Raw genomic sequence first — 19,068 nt, 5'->3', positions numbered from 1 at the left:
AGAATCCTTTGAAACCGGAAGGCAGAGGTTGCAGTGAGCTGAGATCATGCCACTGTACTCCAGCCTGAGCAACAAGAGCAAAACTCCATCTCAATGAAAGAAAGAAAGAGAGAGGGCAGGGCAGGGCAGGGCGGGGAGGGCAGGGCAGGGGAGGGGAGGGGAGGGGAGAGAAATCCAGGCCGGGCATGGTGGCTGACACCTGTAACCCCAGAACTTTGGGAGGCCAAGGCAGGTGGATCACAAGGTCGAGAGATTGAGACCATTCTGGCCAACATGGTGAAACCCCGTCTCTACTAAAAATACAAAAATTAGCTGGGCACATGCCTGTAATCCCAGCTACTCCGGAGGCTGAGGTAGGAGAATCACTTGAATCCGGGAGGCAGAGGTTGCAGTGAGCTGAGATCACGCCATTGCACTCAAGCCTGGGTGACAGGAACAAAACTCCATCTCAAAAAAAATAAAAATAAAAAAAGAAATCCAAAGATGTTTGTTGAAGGAAAACAAACCAACCTACAAATAGGAGGACAGGTGGTATGGCCGGGTGATAAGTACCAAGGAGGAAACAAATCATCCATTGGGCATTTGATTTTTTTTTTTTTTTTTTTTTTTTTTTGAGACGGAGTCTCGGTCTGCCGCCCAGGCTGGAGTACAGTGGCCGGATCTCAGCTCACTGCAAGCTCCGCCTCCCGGGTTCCCGCCATTCTCCTGTCTCAGCCTCCCGAGTAGCTGGGACTACAGGCACCCGCCGCCTCGCCCGGCTAGTTTTTTGTATTTTTAGTAGAGACGGGGTTTCACCGTGTTAGCCAGGATGGCCTCGATCTCCTGACCTCGTGATCCGCCCGTCTCGGCCTCCCAAAGTGCTGGGATTACAGGCTTGAGCCACCGCGCCCGGCCGGCATTTGATTTTCATTTATGCTTTTTCATTTAACGTGTAGCCATTCCAGGCTCCATGCTGAAGCAACCATGAGCCTCTGCCCACGAGGAGCTCACAGGGGTCTGGGAGGGCACAGACATAGAGATTCATTGTGTGGGAGCCCAGAAGGTCTGGCTGGGAAGGCTTCCTGGAGGAGGAGACTGGACTGAGTTAGGGGAGATGGTCTCTGGATACAGAGGCTGTCTCCTGGCACAGGTGGCTTTTTGGTGAACTGGACAGGGCTTGTGGCAAGAAGGAAGTCCAGGCTGGCTTCAGAGGCCCCTGTTCTTCGCTGTCCTCTTTCTCTTCTTCCCCCTCTGCCTGTCTGCCTTCTGGTCCCCTGGCCAAGGCTCTGAGCCCTATATGATCCTGACAACCCATATATCTGTCTGCAGTGCCGGATGGAGTGCCGTGATGTGCCAGCCGAGACACTCTACGACGTCCTACACGACATTGAGTACCGCAAGAAATGGGACAGCAACGTCATTGAGACTTTTGACATCGCCCGCTTGACAGTCAACGCTGACGTGGGCTATTACTCCTGTGAGCAGGCGTAGCACGCTGATCCCAGTCCCCCTGGCCTCCATCCAGGCCTCCCACCAAGCCTCCTCCTCCCTCCTCCCTCCTCCCTCCTGTGGTCACTCACATGACCAAGCTGCTCGGAGACTTGAGTGCTGAGAGATAGAACTGACCTCCCTGTCCACTCCTAGACCCTTAGGCACACACCCATACACTTACAAATACATATGCACTCACATGTTCATGTATATACACACACACATACGCATACACTCAATCAGGTACACAAGCCCCACCCACATGCCACATAGTCCCGGGCACACATTTTCATGCACACTTACACTGTTTTTCTCTTGTACACTCACGTTCACATAAACAAACCAGCCAGGCCAACAAGGTAAGGGCTATGTGAGGTTGTGAGGAGCAGGGCTGGCTGGAGACACTAGGGACAGGTCTTGCCCTGTCTTTTTTCTGGCTCCAGCTGTGGGACTGTGGTCTGGGAGGGAGGTGCATCTTTGCACTGGAGAGCTGGCAGTTAATTAGGCATCCCTGCATCTCTGGCCTCTGCCACACCCTCCCTTGTAGGCAGATGGGCCAGTGGTCTGGCTGAACTGTCCCTTGCCCTCCACAGGGAGGTGTCCTAAGCCCCTGAAGAACCGTGATGTCATCACCCTCCGCTCCTGGCTCCCCATGGGCGCTGATTACATCATTATGAACTACTCAGTCAAACATCCCGTGAGTCAACCTGCCTTCCCTGTGGCGGAGCAGGGGAGAGGGTCAGGCAGCGCAAGGCTGAGGCTGCCACCGTGACTTCCATGTGACTTCGGGCAGGCGTGGGCCTACTGGCCCTCAGTTTCCTTCCTGTACAGTGAGGATAATGGCTCCTGTCTCCCTGCTGCGTCTCTTGAGCAGATCAGGAGAGGACAGTGTGGCCACCTCTGTGGCGAGTGGGTGGGATGGGCTGACTTCGATTGGTTGGGCTCTGGGACAGGGAAATGAGGAACAAGAGGTGAGAGGCAGGGTCCTCTGGTCCTCCCTGAGGCTGAGCCACCTTGATCTCCCCGGGCAAGGACAGGCAGGTATAGCTGGCCTGGGCAAGGGTGAGTGTGTGTGTCTGTGAGTGCCCATATGTGCTCATGCGCCCTGACCCCAGACTGGGAGCTTTTCTGAGGGGAACACGGAAAGCTTCAAGAGGGGCTAGGATGACCTAATCTGATTCTTCCCTTTCTCTGCACCCAGAATCAGGCCTGATCTGGAACAGATGTCATGGCATGTGAATTAACTGTGTGTGTGTGTGCATGCGTGCATGTTTGTGTATACTCACAAAAACATCTTCTTTGCCCCTACCCTGAGTCTCACCTCCCTGTGCCTTTGTCCCCAGAAATACCCACCTCGGAAAGACTTGGTCCGAGCTGTGTCCATCCAGACGGGCTACCTCATCCAGAGCACGGGGCCCAAGAGCTGCGTCATCACTTACCTGGCCCAGGTGGACCCCAAAGGTGAGGGCTTGGCCCTGGCAGCTTATCATGGGATCCTTCCCTATACTACAGGGGTGGGGCCTGATCTACTAGGGATCCAGAAGGGCATCTGTTAGGAGCTGTTTTGCATTTTGGGGCATCTCCATCCAAAGCCTTCATTGAACCAAGGCTTGGGACTTTACAGTAGTTTGAAAAGAGTGGGCCAGGGAGGTGCCACTGCCCCACTGATGAAGCTGGGAGCACTCTTCCTGGGCTCTGCCATCCCCATGCTTTTCCTTGTTCCCTGCTCACTGGCTGTTCCCTCTGCCTGTCCTGGGGGCCTGGGTTTTCCAGGCCTCAGTCAGAATTCTCTCCCTGGGGATGGCTGAGCTACTCCTGTGGCTTCTGTCACAAGGTGGCCACGTCTCTCTCAGCTGAGATTCAGATCCCTGTGGCCATCGGCCACCTGGACATCTCCCTTTGGATGTCTTCTAGGCACCTGAGCCTCATTGTGTCCAGTGGGGGACTTGCCATCTTTCCTCCTAACCCGCCCCTTGCCCTAAGTCTCCACTTTTCAGTCATCTATGCCCAGAACCTGCTGTCATTTGGGGTCACTCCCTCTTCCTCAGCCAAATCCAGCCACTGATTTTTTTTTTTTTTTTTTTTTTTTTTTTTTGAGGTGGAGTTTTGCTCTTGTTTCCCAGGCTGGAGTGCAATGGTGCAATCTCAGCTTACTGCGTCCTCTGCCTCCTGGATTCAAATGATTCTCCTGCCCCAGCCTCCCGAGCTGCGATTACAGGCACCTGTCACCACCCCCAGCTAATTTTTTGTATTTTTAGTAGAGATGGGATTTCACAATGTTGGCCAGCCTGGTCTCGAACACCTGACCTTGTGATCCACCCACCTCGGCCTCCCAAAGTGCTGGGATTACAGGCGTGAGCCACCACGCCCAGCCCCAGTCACTGATTCTTACTGATTCTGCCTTCTCAGCAGCTCCTGAGTCTGGCATTTCTCTCCATACCAACTACCTTGTCTGTATGTAACAGCGGCCAGAGGAATTTCTCTAAAACACTTATCTCCACATGACTGTCATCTGCTTGAATTTACTCTGTGGCTCTCCATTGCCCTCCAAGAAAAGCCTAAGCCCCATCCCAGGTCTCCTGGTGTCTCTCACACTTCACCCATCCCCACTCCTGTGCCCAGGCAGCCCTTCCCCACAGCCTCCCCTCCTCACCCCTCTAGGGGTGCTGCAGGTGTCACCTCCTGATCCCTGATACTCAGGGGAGTCACTGGCTTGCTGTTCTGTGGTCCATTCCCCTCTAGTAGAACATTCGGCTCCTGTTGGGCCCCCAGTGAGTTCCTCTCTGGGTCCCCAGGGCTGACCCAGGGTGGGTGTCACAGTGAACATGGAGTGAGTGAGTGAGTGAATGACTAGAGGATGGGGAAGCCTTGAACATCCTTGCCTGGAAATGCCCCAAGCCCGGGAGCACACAGTGGTCCAGGCCTAGCACTCCCCCGGCACCTCATTGTGTTGGGTGTCAGAGGTAGAGTGGACACTTGGGAATGAAACAGGGTGGAGAGCTGGGCAGTGGATTCCGGGTCAGGCCAGGATGGGGTGCTCAGCCAGAGGCCTGTGTGGTCAGGGGAGGGCTTGGAAGGACAGGCATAGGAGAGGCTGAGCGTCAGGGGCATTCCTGGGAGGGAGGTTAGGTTGAGAAGGGATGTCAGTGTGATTGAGGGAGGCAGCAGGTGCAGCGGGGTGGGTCAGAGTTTCCACCCATGTGTAGCCTGTGCTCACCTAGGATCCTGTGGTTTTCTTCCATGTAGTCTTTGAGGCTGGGCAGAGGGAAGTAGGGGACAGAACTAAACCTGAGGACCTTAGTCTGAGGTGGAAGGAGTGAGGGTAAAGTCTTGTAGGACTTGCCTCACACACCCGCTCCTCATGGGGAAGACAGTGGCCTCCCTGGAAGCTCTGGGCAGAGGGTGGGGCTTTTGTGGGGGGGAGGGGCTGGGTCCCTGAGGCTGCTTCTCCTCCCTTCCCTGCCCTCACAGGCTCCTTACCCAAGTGGGTGGTGAATAAATCTTCTCAGTTCCTGGCTCCCAAGGTGAGTGGCCTTGGGATTTTGGGGGGTGTTGGAGGCTGGAGAGAGGACTATGGGATGAGGTGGGTGGTGGAGTCAAGCATGAAGCCTGAGGGCCAGGCGTGGTAGCCCATGCCTGTAATCCCAGGACTTTAGGAGGCCTTGGTGGGTGGATCACCTGAGGTTGGGAGTTCGAGACCAGCCTGGCTAACATGGCGAAACCCTGTCTCTACTAAAAATAAAAAATTAGCCAGGTGTGATGGTGGGCGCCTGTAATCCCAGCTACTTGGGAGGCTGAGGCAGGAGAATCTCTTGAACTCGGAAGGCAGAGGTTGCAGTGAGCCAAGATCGGGCCACTGCACTCCAGCCTGGGCCACACAGTGAGACTCCATCTCAAAAAAAAAAAAAAAAGAAAGAATGGAGGATGGAGCCTAGGGCTCAGAGAGGATAAGTAGGGCTGAGGGACGAGTTTTGAAAGGGAGCTAGTCAGAATGCTGGGGGCTGAGCCGCTGGAGGGCGCTGGAGGGGGCGTGGAGAAGACCTGGACCCGCGCCCCGGCCACCCCCTGACCCGCGGGGCGGCGGGCCCACAGGCCATGAAGAAGATGTACAAGGCGTGCCTCAAGTACCCCGAGTGGAAGCAGAAGCACCTGCCTCACTTCAAGCCGTGGCTGCACCCGGAGCAGAGCCCGTTGCCGAGCCTGGCGCTGTCGGAGCTGTCGGTGCAGCATGCGGACTCACTGGAGAACATCGACGAGAGCGCGGTGGCCGAGAGCCGAGAGGAGCGGATGGGCGGCGCGGGCGGCGAGGGCAGCGACGACGACACCTCGCTCACCTGAGCGCCGTACCGCTTCAGGGACGGAGACAGGACCGGGCGAGCCCTGGGGCGGCGGCTACTCCTGCACTTTCTCCCCTCCCCCACCTGGCGCCTCCTGGTGGCACTGGGCCGGGCCCAGGCGGGCGCTGCAGCCTGGCTGGACACAGCCCCAATAAACGATCCCCAGCCTCAGCCGGCTCATCACTGTGCCTGCTTCCCACCTGCCTCATGGCTGCTGCCGCGGTCCCCTGCGTCTGCCCTTAATTTTGTTAAGCTTACTGATCAAACGGCCTTTGATCCTTCCAGCATCTCCTCATTTCCCGTTGTGTAGTGGGGAGGAGACGGGGTTTATCACTGCCCCCCTCTTGTCCGTACTCTGTTCCATTCTCTGCCCATGTCTATCCAGCTGTCCTTGTTGAGTGGTCATTTTGGCATTCACACCAGGATATTTGCTTTATTTTCACTGCTTTAAGGCAGCAGTCCCTAACCTTTTTGGCACCAGGGACCAGTTGCGTGCAAGACAAATTTTCCATGGATCAGGATTGGGGGAGGATTGGTTTTGGGATGATTCAAGTGCATCACATTTATCATTAGATTCTAGTAAGGAGCTCACAACCTAGATCCCTCGCTTCGCAGTTCACAATAGGGTTCTCGGTCCTATGAGAATCCAGTGCCGCTGCAGATCTGACAGGAGGCGGTAATGCTAGCTCAGCCTCTGCTTACCTCCTGCTGTGCAGCCTGGTTCCTAACAGGTTCCTGATAGGACCAGTACCAGTCTGTGGCCCAGGGGTTGGAGACCTCTGCTCTAAGGGAAGGAGCAGTCCTGGACAGAGACCCTGGGTCAGGAATCAGAGGGTGAGGATCTACTCTGTGTCCATCGGCCCAAGGCCCTTTGGGTCCAACCCAAAGGACTGGGGGTCTGACACTCCTGTCATCCCAGAAGGGAGGTGGAAGGGTCCGTGGGTCTCAAGCCACAGGGCTGTGGGCCTCAGAGCTAAGGCTGGGGCAGCATACCCTGGAGGGAGGTTGGGGGTGCAGGTGAGGGGCGTCAGATTCCAGTGCAGTTGGCAGGGACCAGGCTTGGTGATTCACGCCCTCCCTAGGTCATTTCGAAGACCTCAGGACTGTGTTAACAGAAATGGTAAGGTCCCCAGACTCCCCATCCCCTTGCCAGTGGTCAGATGCCAGCCCTCTCACCCTGTGCTGTACCTCGCTGGTCTGAAGTCTAGAGGGATGCCTGGGCCTCCCCTGTGATCTGTGGCCCCCAGGTGCCCTCTGCTGCCCAAGGGACACCCCTGCTGCCAGGTCCAGAGGAGGGGCCTATGCTCTGCTCCTCTGCAATGTTTTTGACCCCATATGAACTTGAGGCCCAGAAGTTCTCCCCAAGGTCTGGCCCTGTTCTCCCCTCCCGGAAAGCTCCTTTGCCTTAGCCCTACCACCGGAAGACACGGTCTACTCAGAGTCAACTCTTTCCCAGAGGGACAGGGTGAATGGCCAGTGGGGGGCAGGCAGGAGATTCTACAACTCACAAAAGTGGGTTGCTTCCCAACTTTGCCCAACACTGGCTTTGTAACTTTGGGCAAGCCCTCAGACTTCTTGGAGCCTTATTTCCTAACCCATAACCTGGAATGATAATTTTTGCCATCAAGCAGAATGTGAGGATTGAGATAAAAGGAATAAATTGCCCAGCACTGGGACTGGCATGTAGTAGGTGCTCTGATTAATGACACTTTCCTCTTCTCAGGGGGTAAACCCACATCCCCCGCAATGTGAGATCTGTTCTTCCGAATATACTCTTTGTGCATATGCAGAAATGGAAGCCTAGAGAAGGTTTCTGGTGTGGCTGGCCCCAGAGGTGTTCTGGACACAGGACCCAGAAATGCCTGCCAAACCTGGTACCCTCATGTGTGTATGTGCTTCGAGGATGGGTGGGAATCTCCTGTTCTCTAGGTGTGGGTGCTGGAACCTCAGGCTGCAGCCTTCCGCTGAGGGATCCTTGGGAGGTGTGGCTGGGTGGGTAGCTTCCCCACAACCCTGTCTGTGGGCACCCGGGGAGGGAAGTGAGATACCCTTGAAGAATATGGTGGAGGAAGGATTTCCTGGAGGAGGTGGTCAGGAACCACGGACGGCCTTCAACTGCCTCCTGTCCTCCTGGGGGTGTGGCCTCCTTAGGGGTGGGGTGTGTGTCAGGGCAGACTCACCAGAAGAGGGATGGCGAGAGCAGGGAGACTCAGGGAGAGGTGGACTCAGCGGGCGAGGTGGCAGGGGTTAGACTGAGCCTCAGGAGACAGTCGGAAGACCCGCAAGCAGCTAGAGGGGCAGGAGAGAGACACAGACCGATGGGTCCGGCGGGCGGGCCAGGCCAGCCAACTCTAGGACTGTGACTAGGCGGGGGGCGGGGCCGAGGGGGGCGGGGCCCGGCCCTGCCCTGCCCTGCCCCAGCCCCAGCCCCACCTTCCCCTCCCGGGGAGTCACGTGGGGCGGGCGGAAGCGCCCGGAGGGGTGGGCGCGCCTGGCCCCTTGCTGCGATTTGGCGGCGGCGGTGTAAGTCGGTGGTGGCGCCGGTACGCTTGGTCCTCGCGTGGAGTCTTTACTCAAAACAGGTCAGTGCGGCTGCCGAAGCCTCCCCGTCTGCAGCCCCCTCGCCACATTGGCCTGCAGTTTCCCCATTCTGCAGAAAGGAACGCCGAGGCCGCGGGCTGCGTCTGATTCCCCGGGTCATCTTCTATTTACCTTTTTGGGCGTGGTGGTGGGGGTCGCCTCCTGAGGTGGGGGTCTGGCCTCTCTGGCGGGCCAGAGACGGTAGGGAGGAGGGTGAACCAGCGGGACCCGGGGCTTCCAGCCCGTAGCCCTTTGGCATGAAGGTCTCCGAAGTCAGCCGTCCTCGGGCGCCCTGGGGTTCCCATCTGTGAAGTGAAGGCTCCCACCTCGTTGGCCGCTGAGACCCTTACATTTCTGGAGATCTGTACGACCCTACGCCCTGGGCCTGGGGCTCCAGTGACCTTGGGCAGGCTACTTCCGGTCTCTGCATCTCAATTCCCCACCAGCAAATGGGGCATGGCTTCCCCAGAGCCCCTACCTGGCCCAGTTGCTGGTAAAAGGAAGTATGTGTTCAGGGAATGGGGTCACGCTGGGACTGGGGTGGTTGGGCCTGGAGAGAGCAGGCTTGGGGTGCAGCCTGGGAACAGGGGATGGGTGTTTGGTGCAGGGCCGCGGGGGAGGGGGGGAATCTGACCAGGAGCCATCACACTGTGGTTTCTGCTATATACATTCCCTTCCCCCACATCCCATGTCCTGGGGAGCCTTCCCTGATCCCAGATAGGTGGGAGGGGGGTGCTTCAGGGCCAGACACCTGGGGGTACTCAGAAGGATTTGACTCTCTGGTGGGTCCCAGGGTCCCAGACTGAGGCACTTGTGAAAGCTATTCGTGTAGAGTACCCAGTGGCCAGGCTGGGAGAGACCACCCAGCAAGATCATCACAGGGTAAAAGGAGCCCAGCAGAGCTGTGAAGACAGGTGTGGACAGGTGCAGGCCCCAGGGGAGGAGATGACTGGAATGGGCTTGGCAGTTAAGTGGCAATTTACAAGGATAAGGACCCTCCAAAGGCGGGGGTGTAGCTTGTGCAAAGTCAGGAATTTGGGTGGTGTGTCTGAGGAATGGCAGAAAGATGGGTGTGGCTGGCAGAGGTGCAGAGAGAACTCATCCTGTGTCCCATGCCTGGCTGGGGATTGTCGGGACCAGGCCTGGGGACCCTGCCTCCCCACTGGCTACTTGCATATTGGAATAGTTTAGGAAGGGGTGTCCCAGGCAGAGTACCGGTAACTGATGAGGTGGAGTGGGCAGAGGCCACCAGGGCCCCGATTGCCTCCAGGTTTTGTTTTGCTTTCAGGCCTCCCACTCAACCCCAGCTTTATGCCCCCACCACCTGGGCTCCAGCCATGCTTCACACATCCAGCCTCAGCTTTTTGTGCAGATTGTTAATCCTCCTCCCAACCCTCTAGAAGCTTCATCCCCATTCAATTCCCCAGGTCCTTTGGGACTTCAGGTTTCAGAGATGGGGTGCTGTTGCCCCTTCTTCCTGCCCAGCCTTCAGTCCTGTGTAATGGCACAGCTTAGGAAGGGTCTCCTTGGAGCTCTGTGGGGTTGGGGCCTGCACAGCCATGGGGCTCTCTGGGACCTGGGGCCCCGAATCCTTGTGCAGCCACCAATCACTATGTGACTCTACAAGTCCCCAAATTCCTCAGAGCCTCCATTTCCCCATCTGCAGGATGGGGTGATCAGCCCTGGCCTCATGCCCCAAAGAGAGACGGTGCTGGGGCAATAGTCAGGCCTATCTGCTAAGTCCTACCTTCAGCATTGAGTGTTATGAATGAAAGAAAGAGAACCCAGGGGAAGGGGTCAGTTTAGAGGGGTTGGGTGGGGGGTATCTGAGAGTACCGGGATCTAGTGGTGGACCAGGCCTAGGGCATCGGCTGGAGGTGGGGAGTCCCTTCCATTTTCCGGAGCCCTCTCTCCTTCCCACCCAACTCTCCCTTGGCTGAGCTCAAAGCCACCCGCCACTGCCCAAACAAGTGGCCTCTGTTCCCAGGGTGGGGGGAGGGGAGGCAGGCCCTGGGCTCCAGGCCCGCCTGTCCAGCACTGACCCTGGCCCCCCACCCCTCACTCTGGGTCTTAACCCTTGGGGGCCTGGACCAGGCCCTGGGCTCCTTGAGGGCTGGTGATTCTTATTCACCAGCTGTCTGCTCTACCCCGCTTCAGGCTCCCAAAGGTTCTGTCACATCAGGAGGGGATGCAGTAGGAAATGGGGAAGGAAGGAGGGAACAAGAGTGGGATAGGCTGGAGCAGATATGGCCATGGACACTTAGAGACCACTTGTCCCAGAAGCTTCTTTCACAGATGGGGAGACTGAGGCCAAGAGCTAGACATCAGGGTAGGATCACACAGAGACCCGTGGTGGGGGTCAGTTCAAGTTCTGTCTCCTAGTCTGGCCTCTCTGGGAGAAAGGGGAGGGAGGGAGAGGGAACATTTTTTTTTTTTTTTTTTGAGATCGAGTCTTGCTCTGTTGCCTAGGCTGGAGTGCAGTGGCCCAATCTCTGCTCACTGCAAGCTCCGCCTCCCGGGTTCATGCCATTCTCCTGCCTCAGCCTCCTGAGTAGCTGGGACTACAGGCGCCCGCCACCACACCCGGCTAATTTTTGTATTTTTCATAGAGACGGGGTTTCACCTTGTTAGCCAGGATGGTCTCCATCTCCTGACCTCGTGATCCGCCTGCCTCGGCCTCCCAAAGTGCTGGGATTATAGGCGTGAGCCACCGCACCTGGCTGGGAGAGGGAATATTCTTTGTTGAGTACCTGCTATGGGCTGGACGCTGCACATTTGTCATCTAACGATTTATATAGTTGCATTAGAGTGTAAGAAGAGCATCACCCTCCAATATCATAGTGGAAGAAACAGCCTTAGAGAAAGCTGAGTAATAACATCAGCGAGAATGAGGTCAGCAAACATGCCTATAGCACTGTTGTAAACACTTTTATGCACATTAACCAATTTCATCCTGCCAATAACCCAAGAAATTAGGTAACATTCTACAGATAAGGAAACTGAGGCACAGAGAGGTTAAGTAACTTGGGCAAGATTAAATTGGGAGGGTGGTAGAGAGACAGGGTCAGGACCCAGGTGTTCATTGCCTCCTTTGTCTGACTTCACTTTGATCTTAACTCTTTGAGCACCTCCCAGGGCTGAGTGAGGTGCTTTCCCTGGGTGGTGACCGAGGCAGCCTTGAACAGAGTGTGACCCCAGCTAAGCTGACCCAGCCCCTCCCTCTGGAGCAGAGTCCAGTCCCTTGGGCAGCTCTTCTTATTCCCTTCTCTGGTCTTGGGCAGGTTAGAGTCAGCACCCTCCACAGCCCTGTGCAGAGAGGTGTTATGTTTTAGAAAGGAGTTCTGTGCTAAGGGTGGCCACTCCAGGGGTCTGAACAGCATAAGGATTTGGTGGGTGGAGAGACATGCCCGTCCAATGTACGTGCCCCACAAAACTCGGGGCTGCCGCTGAATCAAAGCCAGTGTCCCCAGCTCTGATCAGAGATAACAGTTTTTCCACCTCCCCCCACCCCTGGCCAGGCCCCCAAACCATATGTACATTCCAATCAGTGATCTGAGGAGGACAGTCCCAGCTGGAGGCAGATGACCCCAGATGTGAGAGATGGTGGGGGGCAATGCATGGATTGTCTTCCCCATGGCCTTCCTGTGGAATGTCTCTCTTTCTTATCCTTAGGCCATAGTACAGAGGGGAAGAGCCTGTCCCATAATTAGGTCATCTGTCCTAGACCATTGGGACAGTCAGAGAGTGGCTGGGAGGGGACGTGGAGTTAAGTGACCAGTTCAATAACAAATCTTTTTTTTTTTTTTTTTTTTTTTTGAGACAGAGTCTTGCACTGTAGCCCAGGCTCAAGTGCAGTGGTGTGATCTCGGCTCACTGCAACCTCCGCCTCTCGGGTTCAAACGATTCTCCTGCCTCAGCCTCCCGAGTAGCTGGGATTACAGGCAGGTGCCACCATACCCAGCTAATTTTTGTATTTTTAGTAGAGACAGGGTTTCACCATGTTGGCCAGGATAGTCTTGAACTCCTGACCTCGTGATCCGCCCACCTTGGCCTCCCAAAGTAGTGGGATTACAGACGTGAGCCACTGGGCCCGGCCAACATATCATTATTTAATAGTAGTAATAATAGTAGCAGTAGCTGTTGTTTCTTGGAAGCTTACTATGTGCCAGGCAGTGTGGTAAGCACTTTATATACTGAATTCATTTAATCCTCAAAATAGTCTTGTGAGGTAGGCACCATTCCCATTTTATACATGAGGAAACTGAGGTCCCAAGAAGTTAAGTGATTTGTCCAAGATCATCCATTACATAGATAGCTGGGAATCTACATTTCCATTGCTTCACAGTAAAAACCGCAAGCACTGGGAGGCACTGCAGACAGAGGAGATCTAAACCCAGTCCTACCCTGGGAATGCCTAGTCAGTGACAGGCAGAGACTAGAGGACCAACTGGTCAGGTGACATTGTTGGTGACCAACTGTGGATCTGGGATGCCCTCAAGGGTACAGGGGTATCCTGCTTGCAGACTGGACTAATTGCTGTCAAATCCTGAGCCCCCATGGCCCTGGCCCTGGGATGAGTGTCTTGTGGAGGTCTAGTTTCTGCTGTTGTCCTATCCACCTTGGCTCTTGTTTATACAGTGGTTCTCCCAGACCCCATTTTGCTGATGAGACTAAGGCCAGTAAAAGATGGTGACTTGCTTGCAGTCTCCCAGCCAAGGAAAGCAAGAGCAGGCACTGGAACCCCGGCATGGCTCTCTGAGGCCTGCACTCTACCACTCTGCCTGAGGCCTGGTTGGGGCTTCCTGAAGCATTGAGCTTCCTTCAGACCCTGCCCACACTGCCTTGTTACAAGGTCCAAGTCTTTTCTCCCTGACCAAACCAGGAACCTGATCCTGTTGGGGTGCTGGGGCTTTGCTACAGCAGGTGTCAGTAACTGAACAACCCTGGAAACATAGTTCCAGAGCCCAGAGACAGGGACCACCTGTGGTCCAGTGTGTGGGGCTCAGCGTCAGAGGGGCCTAGAGGAAGATTCAGGCATCAGAGAGGCCTCCCTGAGGGAGTGTGTTAAAATCTCCCTCCTGTCCTTATCTTCATTGTTGTGAGGGCAAAGTTAAAGGCAGGAGGGTGGGAGAAGATCAGGAGGGCCACTCCTCTGTCCCCATTCTCAGAGCGGAACCAGGGGCCACACCTGGAATCTTGGCTGTCAGTGGTCCTGGGAGAGCTTGGGCTGGCCCTGCCTCCTTCTGGCCAAGCCAGTGCTGAGGTGGCTTAACCCCCAGGACAGAAGACCAGGAGCAAGGCTGAGCTGCCACTGCATTTTGGCTTTCCAGGTGCCAAGGTCTCCCCTGCCAGCTTTCCTACTGGCCCACTGAGCACTGCCCTACCCTGGGCATCCCCCTCTCTCCTCCGCAACCCATAATGCATAGGGCAGGGGTCTCCCTATAGTCAGGCACAGAGTCAGGAACCCAGGGTCTGCCTCAGGCCTCTAGCTCAGTGAGACCTTTGGCTGGGCATTTATCTTCACTGGATTCAACTTCCCTGGAGCTTCAGGGAGGGGCAGTAAGGAGGAGCTCTGGGGACACTTACCAGCCCCCAGGTGTGAATAGCACAGGACAGAAACCAACCAAATTGGGCAGGTGAGAAGGGGAGGGAACCAGGGGGAGGGGGCTGTTTCACTCCTCTCCATTCCCTTCTATTCTCCACACTGAGCAGCTAGAATTTTAAGATTCTGAGTCTGAGATTCTACGCTGGTAAGATTCGAGGGTTTTAGGGTTTTGTGTGCCTATGAGTCCCAGCTTCTGAATTTCTGAAATTCTAGGTTCCGAGAACCTAAAAAGCCTCGAGTTAGGCTGGGCCACCCCCGAGTTGAGGCTGAGGCATGTGCCATGCTTCATCCAGGTCGGTGCAGACAGCTGAGGTCTGGAGAGTTTCTCAGTGCTGGCTGGTGGGTCAGAGGCACAGCTGGTCTCCAGGTGCCAGGTGCTCCCTGCACCTACCACCCCCAGCACACACCCAGCTGCCTCCCTTTCAAGAAATCTGGGAACCCTACAGACTAGGTGGTAGCAGAGGGGCAGTCAGTTATCTTGGCAGTGGGGAGAGATGGACCAGGCCCCCTCTGCATTCACGGGTGATAGTGCAGCTGTTCCAGTGGACACCAGGGCGGGGTTGTGGAGAGGCTTGGGGAGGGCTGGTGGCTGGCTAATTCAAAGAGCAAGGTCAGGGTCACACTGCTGGCCATCGGGGCTCAGCAGACCCAGGTCAAGCATTGAAGGATCAGAGCCAGGCTCAGGAGCCTCTGCAGAAAGTGGTAGACATAGATCAGGAGCCTGAGGAGAGGTATTGCCCTGCCTTACGGTACAGAAGGCTGGGCTTGGCTAAGGGACTTAGGAGCTACCAACCCCAGCTGTTTCCGGTGCTGTCTGGGCCTATGGACACAGCAGCTGCACTCAAGAGGCCACAGGTCAGGAGCAGCTCTGCCCCTCAGAGAAGCACAACCCAGCCAGGAGCCCGACCAGGCAGTCATCCAGGAGAAGGGCACTGACGGCCAGGATTCCAGGTGTGGCCCCTGGTCCTGTCCACCTTTGGGACACAGGAATGTCCTCCTGGAAGACTGCCTGGCCAGGCTCCTGGCTGGGTCGTGCTTCCCAGCCCCGGCCTGCAGCACATCCCTCCAGTAGGTACTCCATGCGGGTATGGTCATCATTCCTCATGGGTTGGGGTAGGGGGGGCCCAGTTCTGCACCCCTTGATGTGTGAGCTGGGCAAGGCTTTCACCCACTTGAAACTTGGTCTCTTGGGTGACGAGGCACGGTGGCTCACGCCTGTAATGCCAGCACTTTGGGAAGCTGAGGTGGGCGGATCACGAGGTCAGGAGATTGAGACCATCCTGGCTAACACGGTGAAACCCCGTCTCTACTAAAAATAAAAAATTAAAAAAAATTAGCCAGGTGTGATGGTGGACACCTGTAGTCCCAGCTACTCTGGAGGCTGAGGCAGGAGAATGGCATGAACCCGGGAGGCGGAGCTTGCAGTGAGCCGAGATCGTGCCACTGCACTCCAGCCTGGGTGAGAGAGCGAGACTCCGTCTCAAAAAAAAAAAAAGCAGCTTAGTCTCTCGGTCTCTGGGGACCTTTATCCAGGTGGACTGCTGTGTGGGTTTGCAGCTTAAATGCAAGTTTGTTCCCAGTGACCACAGTGTGCCCGGTAGGGAGAATGGGCCACCCCTCCCCACTCCAGGAGCAGAGTTGGAGACTGACACTTTTCCAGGTGATAACAGGACAGCTCTGGGGCAGCGGCTCCCGTGCTTGGTGAAGGGGTACCAGAGCCTTGGCTAAAAGTTTCCCTCTCCTGCTCCGCCTGGGGCTGCTCTCTTCCTTCTGTGTCTTTCTCGGCTCTCAAGATGGACATGCTAAGCCTAGGGAGTCTGAAGATCCAGGGGGTGTCCAGTGGTTCTGTTCCAGTTTCTGTTCCACAGACATGAACCAGGACACTCATTTGCCTCTACTGCCTGTGGCCTGAAAACCCACATTTCTAAGTGCAGAACTGGCTTAGCTCACTTGGAGGTATGTGGGGGGTGGGGGAGGGAGGTTGCTCCAGTATCTCTAAGGTTGCCTAAGAGACAGGCCCCCTCCCCATCTCTTCCAAGGAACAGGCTGCTGGAGATATCTGAGCTCAGGCTGGAAGGCCAAGGTCTGAGTCATGGTCCTGACTTGCTGTGTGGCCCTGTCTAGGTTCTTGCCCCTTCTGAGACTGGGACTTACTTTCATTTCTAGAAATGCGGAAGGTTGATTTGGTGGTTCCTAAGTGCCTAAGGAGGAGGTGGTTGGGTTGTGTGGTCCTGGTTGAGAAGGCAGGGCTGGGGTCTGGCTAGTAGAACTGTAACTGGGTGGGACTGGGTGGAATGGGAGACACCTTATGCTGGGAGGCTAGAGGCTGGGTTCTGGCCACACTTTGGCCACTGATTTGCAGTGGGCAAGTTGTCATTTGCCTGGTTCTCCATGTGTAGAATTGGGAAATGTTCATTCAGTCAACAGATACTCACTGTGTGCCACCTTTGGGATACAAGTATCCCTGGTCTTGCCTTGAGAAACCTTGCACCCAGCCAGGGTTGGGGGTGAGATAGTATGTATGTGACAGACACAGTCACAGATGTGACATCTGGTGTGATCAGGGCTGTGACCGTGGGAGTTAGAGACTGCTTCCTCGAGCAGGTGGCACTTGAGCTTGCAGGGTGAGGTAGAGAAAGATGTTCCAGGCAAAGGGAACCATGTCAGCAAAGGCCTGGTGGTGAAGTGCTGGTGTTGGAGCATGAGTGTGGAGGAAATGAGACCAGAGGGGAGGGTCAGGTGGCAGGAGCCAGTGGGTGGCAGCCTCATGAGCCCCACTGGGTAATGGGGAGGTCAGGGAACGGGTAGGTGGGCAGGAGAGGCAGCCCCTGCCTCAGGACTGGGGGTTGGTCTCAGAGACTCCTAGAAGTCTGGGGTGGTTCTGCCCTGCTCTGGGGAATGGCTGAGGGGGTTTGAGAGTCATACTTCCCCCTGTGTGGGTGAGGGCATCCCCAGCAGTGTTTAAGGGGCCTGCCCAGCAGGAAGTGCTGGGGCAGCCTCAGAGGTCAAAAGAAGGGACAGGCCTTGCCATGGAGGGTGCCAGGGAGCCTCAGAGTCAATCTCCAACTCCTAGATCTCCCGGCTGAACCTTGGCACCTGCTTCCTCCAACTCTCCCTCGCTCTGCCCATCTCTCCAGGCAGCTCCATGTCCCAAGCCTCCTGAGCTGGGTGAGCTGGGCTCAAACCCTGACCGAAGGCCTCCCAGTCCAGCCCTCTGCAGACCCTGCCCCTGGCCACCCTCTTCTTGACTCTGTTGTGTGCCCAGCCCCAGCTGCTGTGGCTCAGGAGGCTTCCTGGGGAGGGATTTGAGGTGGGGGTGGGGGTGGGGGTGAGGGCACTTCAGAAGGGTGAGCAGCAAAGGCTGAAAACACTGGAAGGTGCCACATATTGAGTGCCTGCTCAATATGCCTGCAAACCAGGCCTTTGTAGATTTCCATTCATATATTTCACAAATATTATTGATTGAGCATTTTCTAGACGCTGTCCTAGCCACGGAGGATACAACTGTGAATAAGACAAGGTCTGTGCCTCTCAGCTGAAGAGTCTGACTTTAACAAATATCCATACAAGGCAGTGTCTGGTAGTGATAAGTGGGATGCTGAAAAAGGAAACAGAGTAAGGAGATGGAGGCTAATGGGGTGCTTTTTAGGATAGAGTGGTCAGGGAAGAAAGGCCTTCCATTTGAGGAGGTGCCCAAATGGGTATGAGGAGTCATGCAGATGCCTGGGCAAGAACATTCTGGCCAGAAGGAGCTCGGGGCCCAACAGTTGAGTGGGGGCATGCAGGGACAGGTTGCACAGGCCTGGCAGGCCGGCTGCTGGCTTTGGCTTTTACTTTGAGTGAGGTGGCAAGTCACTGGGGAGTGAGAACTGATCAGATTTGGGATCTGCTTCATCCCTTCCTCACAAGCCTGCAAGGTGGAGCTATCCTAATTCCATTACACAGATGAGGAAACTGAGGCTCAGAGAAGTTAGAATAATTCCCAAATCCCAAAGCAGGAGGAACCCCTGCCTGCTGCCTCTCCATCACCAGAGCACCCTGCTGTCCTCCATGACTTCCTGTTGTCTGGACAGTAAGGACCAGGGTCTTAGCATGGCCTTCAAGGCCCTTCTCGGTCGCACTCAGCCTCCCTCTCCCTCTATCACTTGACCTCCCCTTCTCCTTCCTGGGCCCTACCTGTCTCCATGCTGTTCCCTTGAGAGGACCCTTGATTCAGATTCTGGCTCCTGAGTGACTATGAGCCAGTTACTTAACCTCTCTGAGGCTGTTTCCTAATCTGTAACATGGCCTGAAGCCACCTGCTTGCTAGGTTGTTGGAAGGATTTTATGAGGCAATCCATGTGATATGTTTAGTGTGGTGCCGGGTAGACAGTAAGCACTGCATAAGCGCCACCTTTTGTTGCTGCAAGCAGGGGTGGCTGGATCAAGTGATCAAGTTCCAGTGTTCCCTGTGGCCCTGCTGGAGAATGGGTTGGAGAGGGAGACTGAGTCAGGAAGTCTTCCCTGGCTGTTGTCTGATTATATAGTCAGGGAGACTGAGGTCACACATCCAATTGGAGGCCAAAGCCTGTGGGGCTGGTCCCTCTGTCTCCCTCTCTCCCTTCTGGCCCTAGTCCCGGCCCCACCCACGTGGTCACCCTCCCCAGCCAACACAGGCAGCTTCCCCTTTCACGTGCCAGCAGGAAGGGACCCCCTTATCTTCTGTCTTCTGTATTCCAGGGGCCATCTAGAGACTAGGCAGGTCTGGGTCCCTGTTCCCCTGGGCTCCTACTTCTGGGGTGCAGAGGAGCCCACCAAGTCCCTCCTCCTCGGTGGGCAGGAGCTTTAGGTTCCCAGTGAGCTCACAGAGGAGTCAGTTGGCGTCCTCCCTTTCCTTCTTGGGACAGGGTGGGTGCTGGCCCTTGGCCCCCAGGGCACATGGTGAGGGTCTGTAGCTTGAGCACTGGTGCCACTGGGTCTGTCCACTTCTGCTGCCTGTGATTCTGTGGTCATCCCTGTGCACTCCCACCCTGCTGTGGTCAGCCCCATCTCTTCCTGTTTCTGCCTCATTTATGGTATTCGGAGTCCCCCTCCTGC

The 19,068-nt window shown here is 55.8% G+C and overlaps 2 protein-coding genes across 8 annotated transcripts in view; both read left to right on the top strand.

The window, feature by feature from the left end:
• Positions 1-5,978, top strand: part of STARD10 (StAR related lipid transfer domain containing 10) — a 39,760-nt gene extending 33,782 nt beyond the window's left edge. For 2 of the 3 annotated variants that reach the window (XM_008020048.3, XM_008020047.3), the window contains exons 3-7: positions 1,309-1,456; positions 2,064-2,167; positions 2,814-2,931; positions 4,942-4,994; positions 5,563-5,978. In XM_008020048.3, coding sequence (XP_008018239.1) covers positions 1,309-1,456; positions 2,064-2,167; positions 2,814-2,931; positions 4,942-4,994; positions 5,563-5,808 — 669 coding nt within the window. In that variant the 3' untranslated portion in view covers positions 5,809-5,978. Of the gene's footprint in view, positions 1-1,308; positions 1,457-2,063; positions 2,168-2,813; positions 2,932-3,568; positions 4,997-5,562 lie in introns of those variants that run through there. The other variant, XM_073019184.1, reaches the window with a different exon arrangement.
• Positions 5,979-8,247: 2,269 nt separating this feature from the next.
• The window catches only part of ARAP1 (ArfGAP with RhoGAP domain, ankyrin repeat and PH domain 1), a 67,962-nt gene continuing 57,141 nt past the window's right edge, over positions 8,248-19,068 (top strand). For 3 of the 5 annotated variants that reach the window (XM_008020036.3, XM_008020032.3, XM_008020040.3), the window contains exon 1: positions 8,269-8,389. The gene's annotated coding sequence lies outside the window, so the exon portion shown is untranslated. Of the gene's footprint in view, positions 8,390-19,068 lie in introns of all 5 variants that reach the window. The other 2 variants (XM_008020039.3, XM_073019167.1) reach the window with 2 other exon arrangements.

Source organism: Chlorocebus sabaeus, chromosome 1, assembly GCF_047675955.1.
Source record: "Chlorocebus sabaeus isolate Y175 chromosome 1, mChlSab1.0.hap1, whole genome shotgun sequence".
NCBI classification, from domain to species: domain Eukaryota; kingdom Metazoa; phylum Chordata; class Mammalia; order Primates; family Cercopithecidae; genus Chlorocebus; species Chlorocebus sabaeus.
The sequence above is the reverse complement of the archived record's forward strand: the minus strand, read 5'-3'. Positions and strand labels throughout refer to the sequence as shown.